We start from the raw sequence: 16,476 nt of genomic DNA on the forward strand, positions 1-16,476 counted from the left end.
CGCGCGGGCCAGATAAGCCCGGCCAGGCGGCGGCTTCAGTGAGCCACGAGACTCGGAAGCGCAAGCTAACCTGTTGTCTCTTTCTTTGTCTCCCAGAAGCTACAACGTGACGGGCCTGCCTGAGCTACTTCCCCTACTACCTCACAGTGGACTCCCTCACGTTACTAAGCACGGGAAACACCGAGACGACTCACCGCTGCACTCACCGGATTCACCGCTACACCACCCCCGGACTCACCGCCGCACTCCTCGCACGGACTCACCGCTCACCTTCTGTGTATTGTCTAATAAATACACCCTCCGGGGGTTTTCACTGCACCTGTTTCTCTTGTGCTTCCTCTGCCTCGCCACAAGTGGTGGAGAATGCGGGCAGTTTTTAAGCGCAAGAGAACGGAGGAAACAAAGAGAAAAAGGAAGAGCGCTTATCGCCGCCTCTATTAAAGGTTCCCCACAACATCAACTTCTCTCTTTGTTTTCCCCCCAGGCAAGCGCTCGCTTCCCGGCGAAGATGGAGGAATTCCTCCAACGCCTCTCAGAGGTTTCCATTCGCCAGCAACAGATCGTCGAGCATTTGGCTACCCGCCAGAACGAGACCGAGCAGGAGCTCGCTGCTCTCGCGCCGCCACTCAACCACGCCCGTCGTGCCTGATCCCCGGATGCAAGCCACACAGCTGCTACCCAAAATGGCCGCCAGCGATGACCTGAAATATATCTCGAGATGTTCGAGAGCGTCGCAACCACGGAAGGATGGGACCGGAGGGATTGGGCACGCGCGTTGGCCCCGCTGCTGTCAGGAGAGCCCCAGCGCGCCTATTTCAGCATGCCGGCCGACCTGGCGAATGTATACGACGACCTAAAGAGGGAAATCTTGGGCAGGGTCGGTCTATCACCGGTCTGCGCAGCCCAAGCCTTCCAAGAGTGGGTCTTCCAGTCTCGCCAGCCGGCAAGGACCCAGGCCGCCGAACTTACTCGGCTAGCGCAACACTGGCTCCTGGATGGGACACCAACCCCCGCCATCATTGTGGAAAGGGTGGTGATAGACCGGCTCCTGCGGGCTCTCCCCCGGAATTATCGCCAGGCGGTCGGTATGAGAAACCCCAAGAACGTCATGGAGTTGGTTGAGGCGGTCGAGCTGGCGGAAGCCGCACAGCGTCGAGAGGCCGGGGAGCGGGCGCCATCTTTTCCCCGGAGGGTGTCCCAGGAGCGACGCGCGCCGGAGGGCACCCGGCGACCGATGGAGAGGGCGGCGGTCCCGACCGTGAGAGATGAGCCGATGCCAACCGAAGAGGCTTCCAACTCCTCTAGAGCGTGGCTGGCAGGCTGCAGTCTCCACCGGGAGCTTCCCCGCGCCGCACCGGAAATCCCCATCGGCCTGAATGGACGGAAGTTCAGAGCCCTCCTTGACTCTGGCAGTACCATCAGCCTGGTTCAGTCCCGCCTCCTACCCCCGCGCACGGAACCGCGGAAACGGCTGCCACTGACCTGCGTCCACGGGGACACCAGGAAAGTCTCCACCCGTCTCATCACCGTGACGACGACAGGAGGAAGCTGGCCCCTGGAGGTGGGCCTCGTACAAGACCTGCCGGTACCAATCATCCTCGGGCGGGACTGGCCGGGTTTCGAGGAGGCGCTACACACCGCGACACAGCCTGTCAGCCCTCAAAGCCCTCGCCGGAAGAGGCGAGAGGGGAGAGGAAACCGCCGCCCTGCCGTTCTCCTAGCATCGGACAGCGGAAGAGATGGTGAGTCCCCTCCGAATACTACTAATGTATTCTTTGATGTGTTCCAACAGGTAGTCGGAGGGGGCTCTGTTCGGCCGGGCTCAGCGGGAGGATGACCTGCTCAAGAATTGCTGGAACCAGGTACATTTCATGGATGGAGAAGAGACGCGGCCCGCCCCCATCCTCTTCCCCATTTCATTGTGGAGAACGGCCTACTCTATTGTGTCGCCCAGCGGAGGGGGGAGGAGAAACGGCTCCTGGTGGTGCCCCGGGGGAAAGTGGACACCATCTTGGAACTCGCCCACGCCCACCCACTGGCCGGACACCTCGGGCCGCCAACACTATCAAGAGGATCCGGGACCGTTTCCACTGGCCGGGGCTCGGACGGAGATGTGAAACTGTTCTGCCAGGCCTGCCCCGAGTGCCAGAAGACCTCGCCCGGCCACCTCCCCTAGTCCACTTATCCCGCTGCCCATAATCGAGGTGCCCTTTGAGCGCATCGGGATGGATCTGGTGGCCCGCTGCCGAGGTCTGCCCGCGACCCACTAACACATCCTGGTGATCGTGGACTACGCCACCCGGTACCCGAAGCCATCCCCACTCCGCAAAGCCACCGCCAAGGCGACGCCCAGGAGCTCTTCACCCTGTCCACCAGAGTGGGGATACCCGGGAGATACTGACCGACCAAGGCACCCGTTCATGTCCCGAGTGATGGCCGACCTCTGCCGGCTGCTACGGATCCAGCAGCTGCGCGCCTCAGTGTACCACCCCAGACGGACGGACTTGTGGAGCGGTTCAACCAGACACTGAAACAGATGTTGAGAAGGGTTGTCTCCGAGGACAAACGGGACTGGGACCAGATGCTCCCCACGCCCTCTTCGGGTGCGAGAGGTGCCCCAGGCCTCCACCGGCTTCACCCCATTCGAGTTGCTGTTCGCCGACAGCCGCGAGGCCTGCTGGACGTGGCAAAAGAGGCCTGGGAGCAGCCGGATGCCCAGAGGTCGGTCGAGAACACGCCCAAGCCATGCGGGACCGAATTGAACGGGTGATGCCCCTCGTGCGGGAGCACATGACGCAGGCCCAGCAGCAACAATAACGGCACTATAACCGCCCTGCACAACCCGGGAATTCCAGGTCGGCGACCGGGTCATGGTACTAGTCCCCACCAATGCATGCAAATTCCTGGCCACCTGGCAGGGTCCATATACCATTCTGGAAAAGATCGGCCCGGTTACTTACCGAGTCCGCCAACCAAACCGTCGACGCACCGAACAAATATACCACATTAACTTGTTGAAGAAGTGGGTGGGGACTAGGGAACACCTTTCCACACTCGCCATTCAGGAGGGCCCGGTCGTCGACACCAACGCCCTGCTCGCTCCGCACAGAAGGCGGAACTCCAACATTTGGTCGGTCAGTTCTCGGATGTGTTCTCGTCCACGCCGGGCAGACTAACCTCCTCCAGCACGAGATCCGGACCCTCCCGACGTCATCGTCCGGCAGCGGCCCTACCGGATCCCTGAGGCTCGTCGGCGAGCTATTGAGGAGGAGGTAAACCAAATGCTGAAGTTGGGGGTGATTGAACCATCGACGAGCCCGTGGTCCAGCCCCATCGTCCTGGTTCCAAAACCAGGACGGCACTCTCGCTTCTGCAATGACTACCGCGACTCAACCAGGTCTCCGAGTTCGACGGATATCCCATGCCCGTGTAGACGAACTGCTGGAACGTCTCGGAAGGGCCCGTATATCTCCACCTCGATCTCACCAAAGGATACTGGCAGGTTCCGCTGTCAGAGAAGCCAAGCCAAAACGGCTTTCTCCACCCCCGGCGGCCACTGGCAATACCGGTCCCTTCCCTTCGGTCTACACGGGGCACCAGCCACCTTCCAGAGACTAATGGACATCTTACTCCGACCCCACCAACAGTACGCGCGCAGCCTATCTCGACGACCTTGTGATTCACTCGGAGACCTGGGAAGACCATCTGGAGCGCCTGCGGAGGGTGCCGGGATCTTCGACGGGCTGGACTCACCGCCAACCCCAAGAAATGTCACCTGGCGCTCTTCGAAGCGAAGTACCTGGGTTATCGAGTTGGACGAGGACTGATCCGGCCACAGGAGAGTAAAGTCACCGCGGTCCAGAGACCCGAGGCCCACCAACAAAACCCAGGTACGCGCCTTCTTGGGGTTGGCAGGGTATTATCGTTGTTTCATCCCCGACTTCTCCTCCATAGCCGCCCCTCTGACAGACCTGACCAGGAAGGGGCAGCCTGAACGGGTTCTGTGGAACCCCGACGCCGGAGGAAGCGTTCCAGAGGATTAAGGCCGCACTCACCTCAGACCCTGTCCTGAGAGCCCCGGACTTCGGCTGCCCCTTCCTGCTACAGACGGATGCTTCTGATGTGGGTCTGGGAGCCGTGCTGTCCCAGATCCAGGAGGGTGAGGAGCATCCGGTCTTATATATCAGTAGGAAGCTGACCCCGCCGAGAAAAACTACGCGCGGTGGAGAAGGAGGCCCTAGCCGTCAAGTGGGCAGTCCTGGAACTGCGGTACTACCTCCTGGGCCGGCGGTTCACCCTACTTACCGACCACGCACCCCTCCAGTGGATGGCCAGGGCCAAGGACACGAACGCCAGGGTGACCCGCTGGTTCCTCGCGCTCCAGGACTTCCACTTTGACGTGCAACACCGCGCGCCGGGACAGCCAACGCCAACGCCGACGGCCTATCGCGGATGTGGTCGGCTTTGCAGGTCTGTCAGGGGTCACCCCACCCACCCCAAATTTCCCGTTATTACGCTCTGCTTTATCCACCAGGACCAGGACAGCGCTTTGGGGGAGTGGACGAAGGCCCCGAGGATCGATCAGCGTTGCCCTGGGAACAAACACGGAACACCTACACCAGCCACTCAACGACGGATTCGCCACACCTGGAGCTCATCAGCGCGGGCCAGATAAGCCCGGCCAGGCGACGGCTTCAGTGAGCCACGAGACTCCGGAAACGCAAGCTAACCTGTTGTCTCTTTCTTTGTCTCCCAGAAGCTACAACGTGACGGGCCTGCCTGAGCTACTTCCCCTACTACCTCACAGTGGACTCCCTCACGTTACTAAGCACGGAAACACCGAGACGACTCACCGCTGCACTCACCGGATTCACCGCTACACCACCCCCGGACTCACCGCCGCACTCCTCGCACGGACTCACCGCTCACCTTCTGTGTATTGTCTAATAAATACACCCTCCGGGGGTTTTCACTGCACCTGTTTCTCTTGTGCTTCCTCTGCCTCGCCACAATATATATATATATATATTTATTTATTTATTTATTTTTTTATATATATATATTTTTTTATTTATAAAAAGCCATCATATGGAAATTCTGGGAGAACCCACTTATCTATTGCTGTTTTTATTGTAACAATTTTACAGTCTTTACTGTTATACTTTTACTTTTACAGCGTCATCGTGGTCTAAGATTATGAAATATGTTTTTCCCCAGCAATTAATTTAATACATTTAATACAGATCTATTATAAAAACCTGTGGCGATCTAACGAATGCTCCTTTAAATGCAAAAGAGTGCATGACGCTCTTTAAATTAAACGCACCGTTTAAAATGTGTGTGATATTCCTTAAGGTTAAACTTTCTTTTGGCTGGCTGAATGGAGGATCTTTGTAAAGACGCTGATGATGCCACGAGGAAAGAGAGTTTACCGCTATTAAATTAAGACGGTAAATCGTTAAATTTAAGTATAAGCATATAATACATTTTTTAAATGCAAGATGCAGTGAGAAAAAGCAATAGATCTGCCTGCCAAGTGTTTGTGAATATCTATGTGTCCAAACACCGGTCACACGGGCCTGCCGATGAAAGCAGAGATCAGGGGTGTTGATTAAGACGAGTGTTAACAGGATTTAAAGCTGCAGTGGAAGTCCTGGAGAAGGCTGCAGCTCGTCTGTAGGTGAAGAAACGCTGCTGCAGGACGGCTGGCACCTCATTTGTTAGCAGTAATTAACAGACTCATTCACAAACACACACAACCACCCCATCAAACCTCCGTCTGCTGCGCGGAGCTAGCTTCGGCTTCACTCACGGCAGGCCAAAAGCTGCTTATTTTTCATTTAAACTGATCTCACGGATTCAAGGTTCGTTCCGAACGTCAGTGCAATGCTAATATGCTAACAGATGGCTAATATTCATCTCGTGTGCATGCTAATAAGCAAAAGGCCGTAAAATAAAGTGTTACCGACGATCAAAAGACAAAGAGGAAATCCTCACTGTTAGCTATTTGCTTATTAGCATGCGTATTACCAGCATAAAGCACATATTAACACGGATGATCATATTTTAGAGCACTTAATCTTTACCACACCTAAACGTAACAACTATCTCACTTACTACTGGCGAAGTGTGACTGAAAAAGCGTAAAGTCGTGATGTACGTACACAAGAATCGAAATCAGCGTGAACGGAGTTTTCTGACTTGTTAATTGCGTTGATATCAAAATCACTGTTCGATATTTTAAACTCGCATCACATGCAGCGAGGTGAACCTGAGAGCGCCTGAAGGTACACCTTACGCGAGCTAACAACGAACAAGGGTATATTTATAATCGCACCTTTTCATTGCCTTGTTTTTGCCCCCGTGCCAGGTAATTTAAGCCAGTAATTAAATCATTCGCATCGACGACCTGCTCTATAAATCAAGCGCGGTATCGCGCATAAAACCCGCCGCGGCTCATAGTTTATTCAGCAACAACTGAAAGCTCATTTAAATTATTGCAGAGCTTTCCGTTCTGCAGACAGCCCCGAATAAACCCCGAGCGCGCTCCATCCAGATGCAAGCAGCGCCCTGATAACAAAGTGCAATATATAGCTCAAGCTACAGCAAAAGCTGCATGAAAACACAGCAGAATGAACTGTACGTGAACTATCGTTGAAGGAAACGCACAACGTCTTATCCTTAAGAGTTTAGAAGGCCTTTAAGTTTCAGTCCAGTTATATTTAAACCACGTCTTATAGTGAAAAACAGCAGCATACTGTACCTCGGTGGATTAAAAACGGCATAACAACAGATTCCAGCTGAAATGAATGAGACCCTTGAAGCATCTTTGGCAACAGCGGCGGCTTCTTATCTCATTGTGAGCGTGTGTGTGTGTGTGTGTGTGTGTGTTTTGTGAAGTGCATGTGTTCTCCAAGCCAAAGAACTAAGGGCGTAAAGCAGCAACACATGATCTCTGTAAAGGGAAAAATCAGGTCTCTCTCTAGCGCTCCACAGCATTAATCACACGTCTGATTGCGCCGTTTGTTTCCTCGCCGTGGCAACAGCAGGGCCGGGCTCGGTCTGGGCTCGCTGAGGTCAGAGAATGAGCAACACTCACAAAGACCTCCACAGCTAATGTGTCCTCAAAGGTCGAATATGAGCGCATATACACACACGCAGGAAACGCGTTGTCACACAGCTTTTATATATGTGTGTGTGTGTGTGTGTGTGTGTGTGTGTGTGTGTGTGTGTGTGTGTGTTCTAGTACTGCAGAGACGTGAAGCTCTACTTACGGTCAGAGCTGAAGTCGTCCACAAGAATAATTTCCTGTATCAAGTGAGGAGGACTTCTCGTCAGCACACTGAAACAAAGACAACAGAGATAAATGCACTGTAATAAAGCTAAACAGTGAGAACGTGTGGATATAAAAGCATAAAATTATTATATATATATAAGGTTCATGTTTTGGTCCAAAGCGAGATCAAAAACACTCATTTTCTTATAAAGAGCATTTATTTTGAACCTATTCGTTCAATGACTCCCAAACGATTCATTCAGTGATTCATTTTTCCAAACCCCTCCAGTGATCGGTCGATTTCATTTAAAGCAGTGTTTGTGAGCTTTTAAAGGATAGTTCACCTAAAAATATTAATGTTATGTTTACCACCAGGACATCCAAGATGTAGGTCACCGGAGGTGTTTAGAGAAGCGAATCATTAAATGAATCGTTCGGGAGGCGTTGAATCAATAAGGTAAAAATAAACGATATTATAAGAAAATGAAAGTGTTTTTGACCTTGCATGCATGTAAGGCTGTTGTCGGGGACTAAATATGAACCTTTCATAACCCGTAATAGGGTACTTTAAACACTTAATGTCAAAGATTCAGAAAAATTGTGCAAATCCCTTAGCAAGATTTATTTGAATACTCTCCTCCCATAATTCTTGCGTCTGAACGGAAAACTCCCAGCCGCAAAAATGGCTGTGATTTTTCAACAAATGTTTTCCTGCGTGTCTTCATTTTTAACTTAAATCGTAATTTCTGATGTATTTTTATAAATATGCGCGCAACGTAAAAAAACAGCGTGCACATCGCATCAAATGATTCATTTAAATGAACGATGCCGTGAATCAGAAGCAGCTCTTTAAGCTACAGCTCCGTGTGTTCAGCGCAGTGCAGGCCGCTACCTTTAATGGTGCGCAGCAGAGTGGAGCGAGCCTCGTTGTGAAAAGTGATGATGATGCTGGTGGTCGGCAGGTCAGGGTCAAAGGTCACGGAGGCGCATCTGTGAACGCAGCGAGCACACACACACACAGCGAGTCAGGGCTTTTCTGGCGTGGCGAGCGGGTCGACAGAAATGTATGTAATAGTGAGCGTGTTACCGATAGTGGCGCGTGTCTCTGATGGTGCGCTCGCTGCCGAGCCGGTCGCTCTCCTGCAGGTTGAAGGCATGCTCTCTGTACGGATCCTCACCTGCCTTTAGCTGCTTACTGGATAGAAAAGCCTTTTCATCAAACTGGCCCAAGAGCTGACCCTGCTGCTCCAGCTTGGGTGCGTGAGTTACCTGACACACACACACACACACACGCGCGCGCTGGATTATCCACTGGTGATGCTGCTAAATAAATGCCTTTAACAGAGCCTCATAATAGTCGTTTTTTAAACTTTTTTCAACCATTTATTGTGTGTGTGTGTGTGTGTGCGTGCGTGTGTGTGTGTGTGTGTGTGTGTGTGACGCACAATTATTACGTACTACACATCCTGCAAACAGCACGGTTTCATAATTGTTCAGTAACTTCTCTTTGTCTTCTTTTTCAATTGAATTCTTTTTTAAGGACAAAGTACATCATCGTGATTTAACACCGATAGCAAACAATGTACTAATAACATGCTATTCATAAATTGATCATTTGAAAATATTTCTTCCGCAAAGTGCCATTTTAGTGTCATTCAGATATAATTACAGTTTAAATAAAAACTGGGAATGCATTCATTAAAAGCGAATACATTTGCTTTTGTTTCAGTTATGGTGATTTTATGCTTTTTAAACATTTTTCTTAATTCATTTATAGTTTCTTTTATATTTCAGTTTTAGTTTTTTTGCCGACGAGCAGAAATAATGTAAATGCAGTTTTTATTTATCTTTTTTTCAGTAAATTATATATATATATATATATATATATATATATATATATATATATATATATATATATATATATATATATATATATATATATTTTTTTTTTTTATGTGTATGTGCATAAAGTATATGTGACCAAGGACCACAAAAAGTTATAAGTTTCATTGTTTTTGATTCATGCATCATCTGTAATGTAAATAAATAATCTTTCCTTTGATGTACGCCAATATCTGTATAAACCAATATACAACTAGTTAAAAATATAGAATCTAAGGGTGGGAAAAAACTTAAAATATGTACAAAAAAAAAAAAAAAAAAACACCTTTAAAGTCCATATGAAGTTCGTAGCGATGAACACCACTAACTAAAAAAGACTTTTTAATACATTTTTTTGTACGCGTGTCTTCACGGAACACGATATAGACTTGATTTTTGGCATTAAAAATCATTTTTTGACTCGTGCACTGTATTTTTTGTCCGTTCCTTCAAATATACAGCAGCGACCTAAGACTCACTGGTTTAGTTTTAGCTTGATTTTGTCATTTGCTACGCTCACTCGTCTGCTTATCATGCAACAGCGGCGAACAAACTCTGTCGCCATCCAAGCCTTCAGAGGAACATCTGCTTAGTGCCGTGTTTGCCCAAGCTGTCGGCCGTTTGCACGCATCAAACGGACAGCCGCGACCAAACCGAAGCGGGCCGCTAACACCACGCCGCTAATATCCTCAGTTTGTGCTCGGGAGCAGGGAAAACTTTGCATAAGAGGCGCATCTAATAAATCCATCTGTAGCAGATCCGAACTGAGATGCTTGCGCTGATATTTCAGCATTTGTTCCCTGGTGAAAGGCTGATGCAGGCCTCGGTATCCGCTGTGTGCCTCGGGGCAAAGAAACAAATGCGTCGCGCAACAATGCTCCAGAGACGCCGTCCATAAAAAGCCCGTCTCTGTGATAAAGCGCCCAATTCATCCTTTTCTTTCTGGGCTTGTGAATGCGCTTCTGTCGTCAGTGAAAGGGCTCGTGGCGGAGAGGACGATCATTTCATCTTGTTTTACAGACAGAACGCAGGGGCAGATCAGATATCAAAGCAGGCTAATGGACAGCGGATTACACCGGAGCTAAAGAAGAGAATTAGCATCGGTTCACCGCGGTCAGATAACGACGAGCGATCATTAGCAAAGCTTTAATGTTTGAGCACTTTAAGATGAGCAGCGTTAGCTCGTATGAGACGAAAAATCGTCTTGCAATATCTCATCATCGGAAGAAAAGTGAGGTAAAAATAAGAAAAAGACAGAAATGTTTCGATGAAAAAAAACATAATAAATATACTTCGAAGGTTAAGTGGTTGCAAAGCATTTAGCAATTTAAAAAACGCTGAAAGGTTTGTTAAACCAACATTTGTTGATTTAAATGCAGATCAAATAAACTGATTGCGACCATTTACCTTAAAAAAAAAAAAGTGTCAAATATTTCAGGGTGTCCTCCGTCAAAATAAAGGTTGGTTGGTTTAATATTCAAAAATGAAGAAGTTAAAATAGCCATATAAATTCATTTTGCAACTGCAATGTACTGTAAAATGAACTAATCATTATTATTATATTTACCGCTAATAACTTTATTATTATCACAAAATTGTGGCCAATTTTTTCCGTGGTTTTTGTGTATGAAAGTATTACGTTTCAGCACATACCTGCACATCACGGCTGCTGTAATTAAACCGCTTTAGCCAATATATAAATACGTTAATATAATGCATACCGTAATATATATAGAAATACAGATCAGCCCTCTAACTCATTAAAGATGACAGAGCCCATGAACACGCTGCCAGACTTTTAAAAACTGATCCGACAGCCACAGAAGACAATCACAAAACGCATTTTTCTATGGAACCTTTCCGCTCAGATCTGCAGAGCGCCTCTATTTTTCAGCAATAGCGTCGACTTCTCCAGGCTGAAGATCTGAAACGATCACGTCTAGTAAGATATCCGTCTAGTTTTTCTGCCCGAGACTCCGGGCTTTGAAGTGTCTTTTGCCGCTGTACTCAGACCGATGCTCGGTTGCCATGGAGCTCAGGACACAGTTCAGGGACGCCTCCGTCCCGTTTCTGCGTCTGAACACTTCTGAGCTCCACCTGATGAATGTGGAGTCAAACTGTGAGGAGCTGAACAAACCTTCACTAGTGCTCGCGTGGTCCACCTCACTTCCTGACGTTTCAAGACACCATCAATGAATCACCCCGTATCAAATTTCCAAGGCCTCTAAAATACTGACGCTCTCAAATCTTTGCTATATAATTCATCGTCTATATCATTCGGTGTCTCCGATCTATGCAAGCAATATCGAATTTCTTCTGACTTTCGGTTCATATATAAAAATTGTGCACCAATAAAATTACATATTTTTGCTTCGTTTGTACTTTTGTCTCTCTGTCCATATTTCCTATATCATACTAGATGAAACTACAGATTGAACAAACTAGATTTTTGACTCTTGTTTCACGCGTCAGGCCACACACGGGTTAAGTTTTTAACATCTTATGTTTGATTATATCATCTAAAATCTATAATAAGAACATAGCCATTAGAATACATTAGAAGTAGCTTCAGGCTCTAACTGTAGCAAATCCAGAACATTTCTACATTACATTTCTATTGGATTAGAACTGATAAGGGACAATGGTTTATAGCAGGTTAAATCCAAACAAAAGAAACATGGATCTCATGCACACACACACACACACGAGCGCGCGCGCGCACACACCTGCATCTGGATTAAGGAAAAGCTTCTTACATGCACCTGACATCACGCTGACACACACACACACACACACACACGCTCGCGCGCGCGTATCATATCTCAGGACATATAAACGCACGCGTTACAGCAGCGAGCATGCAGCCCTTCACCATCACCATCATCATCATCATCACTCACGATCAGAGGAAGAGTGCGCTCCTCCGGTCTCCCGTGGCTCTTCAGCTGGGATCCCGAGGAGGAGGAGGAGGAGGAGGAAGGCTTGCTGTCCTGCCACAGGTAATAGAAGGTGCCGAGGATCCAGGCCACGGTGAGGATGAGGATGGCGTTGGCCCGAATCCTGCGCATGATGAGCGGCTCCGAGCTCCGTGTGTCACGCGCTGTCGGGGATGATGAGGATGATGATGATGATGAAGCCGTGCGCAGTGGCTCGCTCTCGCTCTCTCTCTCTCTCTCTCGGCTGCACTCATCTGAGAGCGGATCTGTGGCTGGTTTCACTCAGGTCCTAGAGCCCGCCTCTCCTCGCATCACCGCACTGAAGTGTTTTTGCCATATGTAAAAACCTATCATTATCATATTATCATTCAAACTCGTAAACAGAATTTTTTTTTTTTCATCAAATGAACATTTAAATATATATAGTTATTGATACAATTATATTCGTCCCGTGTTAAATGATTTTGTCCTATGTCGTGCAAATTTTATGTTAAAATATACGGATATACTGTACACTATCCTGTATAAAATGCATATTAATTACATCAATGAACAAATGCGCACTAAAATTGAAGATTTGATAAACGTCGTAATGAACTTTTCACCAAGACTGCATTTAAGTGGTGAAAAATACGACAACATATTTTTTTTTAAAAGCTGAATTTTAACATTATAATATCATCATAAGAAACATTTGTGCTTATTAGCAATGCAGAAAATATTTTTGTAAGATTTTTTTTCTCGTGAACAGGAAAACCGCCTTTACTCGAAGCATTATAAATGTCTTTCCGGTCACTTCTGATTCACTTCACGCGTCCTCGCTAAAATAAAGCACTAATTTCCTTCAAACGCGTAAACGCGCGAGGTTTCGTGGCATTCGCACCGACACGACAAATGCCATCATTTCAACCCAAACTGCAAAACCCTTACAAAACCCAGTCACGTGACCCTCCCCCTTCTTTCCTCGCGCAGCTCGTTAGTGATTAGCTCACGCGCCTGAATAAAAGCGTGCAGAGATGCTCTACATCTGATACAGAAGAAGAGAGGCGCGGGAACCTTTTAAAGAGGGGCGTGCAGATGACACAAATCAGTTAAATAGAAGAAAGTTCAATGCTTTTTGATTTCAAGACTAGGGCTTTTTCCACGCCAGCTGCACGAGCTGATACTGATCAACATCCGCTAAATCCTGTCCGTTTGAAACGACTTTCTCCTCGAGGAGCTGAAAGGATGAAGGAGACCCCTCCTTTTCTCTGTCGCTTTCTCTTCCTCCTGCTCAAGCGTCTAGTTTGAGTGGCATTTACTGTAAAAACATCAAATAATGACAATATGCTAAAAGGCGTTATTTACCTTCGCAGCATTCAGACAATGGCCATAAAACACAAAGAGAAAGAATCGAAGCTCATCACAAAAACAGCTGGAGTAAATCACAATATATGGAAGGCGGTTGGCAACAAAATAATGCAATAAATATGATTTCATACTAAAACTCAAATGTACATTGCCGATTTTTTTATTCATTTATTATGTCTTTTCAATTCAATATTTTAATTAAATAAATAAAAAAATGTGTTCCAAGCAAAAATTCTGCAAGTGCATTTTGCTTAAATAAAGATTAAATTATTTTAATTATTTTCCTTTTACTTTCTCGTCTGTTTACTTTTTTTTTATCAGTTATTTCAGTGAAAGGCCATAAAACAAGTGAATCATTAAGCGGTTTTATATAGTACTTTTAACAGTATTTTTACTGTAAAAATTACTTTTTTTTTTTTTTTTTTTAAGGCGCCCTTTATTGTGTCTGCATTAAAAAAGTGACATACTCTCATTGAAAATACACAGTTCAAACCTATTAGCATATTTACAGACACAACATTTTTTTTTAATGTTACTACTGATGAGGACTGTCACGGTCTTTTAATAACATTGGTGTTTAAATGGACTTCAGAGCTGCTTTCACCCAATTAAAAAAGTGCATTAAAGACAAACATTATAGTGCAGCACCGATTTTTATTAAGTCCATAAATACGCAAATGTATTTGTAGTGCGCTCGGCATGAAGTAAATGTTTTTATGCATTTTAGTATATTAAAGTCAGCTCCTAATATCCCAGTATTATACTCTTTTTTTTTTTGTCTGAGCAGCCTCCAAACGCAACAAACACGGAGAGAGGATTTGTTGATGCAATCCACGAGCAGGATTTCAAATAAGCGAGATTTAGCAGCTACCCGCCGAGGTTTGATCAGGATCTTGGAAGGAGCAGAGGCCCAGTATCTCGTGGCATGCGCCGGTTCTGCCGTTGATTTGATCGCTTGTTGCACTTGGCTTTTGAGCTCAGCGCGTGACCTGGTCATCGCCAGTTACACAACATATACTCTTCCTGCTCCAGAATTACAATTGTTCACAGAATTGAGGTTATTACAGGATAATAAACTAGCAGTTTTGGGAATGTAATAGATAACAGATTACAAGTGACTCTATCTGACAATGTAATAAGTAGTGCAACTATTACACACACACACACACACACACACACACACACACACACACACAGGGAAGAAATTAATCAAATCTGTGTTTTGTGTGTGTGAAAATATTCAGATGTAACCCACTTTTGTAATCATTAACATTTTCATTACTTATTTTTTCTCAGTAACAGATTATATATTTATTTAGTAATTTAATTACATAAATCTGTCACACTTTACTAATCACGCCCAAACACGGCAAAGCATAGCGTTCCTTTGTATTTAACAAATATTTAATTAACTAAAAAAAAAAAGAATTAAAACTGCATATCATTTAAAAATAAAATGACAAAACTGACGCCAGAGTAAAACGATAACAGTAAAAGGAAAACTGAAAATATATTTAAAATATTATTTGAAATAAAACATAAAACCGCTTTATAAAAAATAAATAAAAGAGCAAATTTTTATTAAGTTGACATATTAAACGGCTAAAATGTACTTAAAAATAACCATGTAAATATTATAATTACAACAAATAAATAAATAACTAAACCTTTAATTAAAAAAAAAAAAAAAAAAAAAAAAAAAAAAAATATATATATATATATATATATATATATATATATATATATATATATATATATATATATATATAATAAAAACTAACAAGATCTTAATGTTGCTGAAATAATGAAATCGGAGAGAAATGTGGTTTGGCTACTATATTTTCTTGGCAGTTTTTCCCACGATTCTGTGTGTTTGTTAGCGGCTTTCATGACATCCTGACACCTGAAGCCTTTCTCCTCTATAGCTCAAACAAATCCGCCGCACGTAAGAGAAGATGCATGTTTATTAGATCAGTTATAATGTACAATCTATACAATCACATCCATCGCTAGCGACACATTTCAGGCCTGTTTCCAGGTTTCATGTAAGTGCCTTTGTTCGAGCAGCAGTTCAGCTCGTGGTTTACAGTTAACTGAAAGCGCTAAAATCTGACAGCGGTGTTAATTGGACAGATGTAGCCAGAAAAATACCGGTGTGAGTTCGGGGCGACGCGCGGGTGAAACATTCCTGACAGTAAAGACGGCGTGTTAGTAATAAATTAAAGCCACTCAAGTAACCAGAAGAGAAAAAGTGGCATGCTACAGCTCTCCGAAACCTCTCACAACCCAAACCTATGCCTTCGTAAAAAAAAAACACACATTCAGACTTCTAGATGTAAACAAGCCATCTCTGAAACTAGCGGAAGCGTTCGTCCTTTCATTTGACAGCCCACAGCAGAAAAACACTGAAAACACCGGCAAGCCGGTTCCTGTAACTGTATTTCAGTATACAGAAAAATACTGTATCTTTAATAATACAGCAATTTACCAGAATTTAGCGGCTTGGTAAATGACCCCATTGCTAAAAAATACAGCATTTGTAATATAACTTGTAATTAAATGCAACGCTCGCTGCCGAAATGAAACGCGCCTCGGGATCGAGGGGGTAAACGATCCGGTTGTTTTCCTGCAGAGTGTGTGCCAGAGCTGGCCTTTCTGTAGAGGGCCCCACATTAAGGGTTTTATCCGGAGTCTGATTTCACCGAAGCTAGCTCGAGTAACAGTCCCGGGCACCCGAAGGTGCACACAGACGCATGCCTTTACTCTCTGCTGAAGGCGTCGAATCAAAAGCTGCACTGTAAGTGAAGAAGTCAAGGTGGGATGTGAGGGGATAAGCGCTTCTCGGGGGACTGTGCTGCGCATTTAGGTGAAGCTTTCAAAGCAACGCACTTTATACATCTGAATTGAGTCCAGCGGGTTTGTTTTTTTTTTAGCTGATTAGCATCTTCAGACAGGCGGCTAGGCTTTGCCATTCCACTGGAAAGAGCGAGAGAGAGAGAGAGAGAGAGAGAGAGAGAGAGAGAGAGAGAGAGA

The 16,476-nt window shown here is 45.9% G+C and overlaps 1 protein-coding gene across 1 annotated transcript in view; it reads right to left on the reverse strand.

Moving 5' to 3' along the window:
• Positions 1–12,545, reverse strand: part of LOC122361744 (polypeptide N-acetylgalactosaminyltransferase 16-like) — a 29,940-nt gene extending 17,395 nt beyond the window's left edge. Inside the window, 4 exon segments of the mRNA XM_043262684.1 lie at positions 7,275–7,344; positions 8,170–8,266; positions 8,364–8,545; positions 12,058–12,545. Coding sequence (XP_043118619.1) covers positions 7,275–7,344; positions 8,170–8,266; positions 8,364–8,545; positions 12,058–12,225 — 517 coding nt within the window. The 5' untranslated portion in view covers positions 12,226–12,545.
• Between the last annotated feature and the right edge of the window lie 3,931 nt (positions 12,546–16,476).

This window comes from Puntigrus tetrazona, chromosome 17, assembly GCF_018831695.1.
Source record: "Puntigrus tetrazona isolate hp1 chromosome 17, ASM1883169v1, whole genome shotgun sequence".
Taxonomy (NCBI): Eukaryota; Metazoa; Chordata; class Actinopteri; order Cypriniformes; family Cyprinidae; genus Puntigrus; species Puntigrus tetrazona.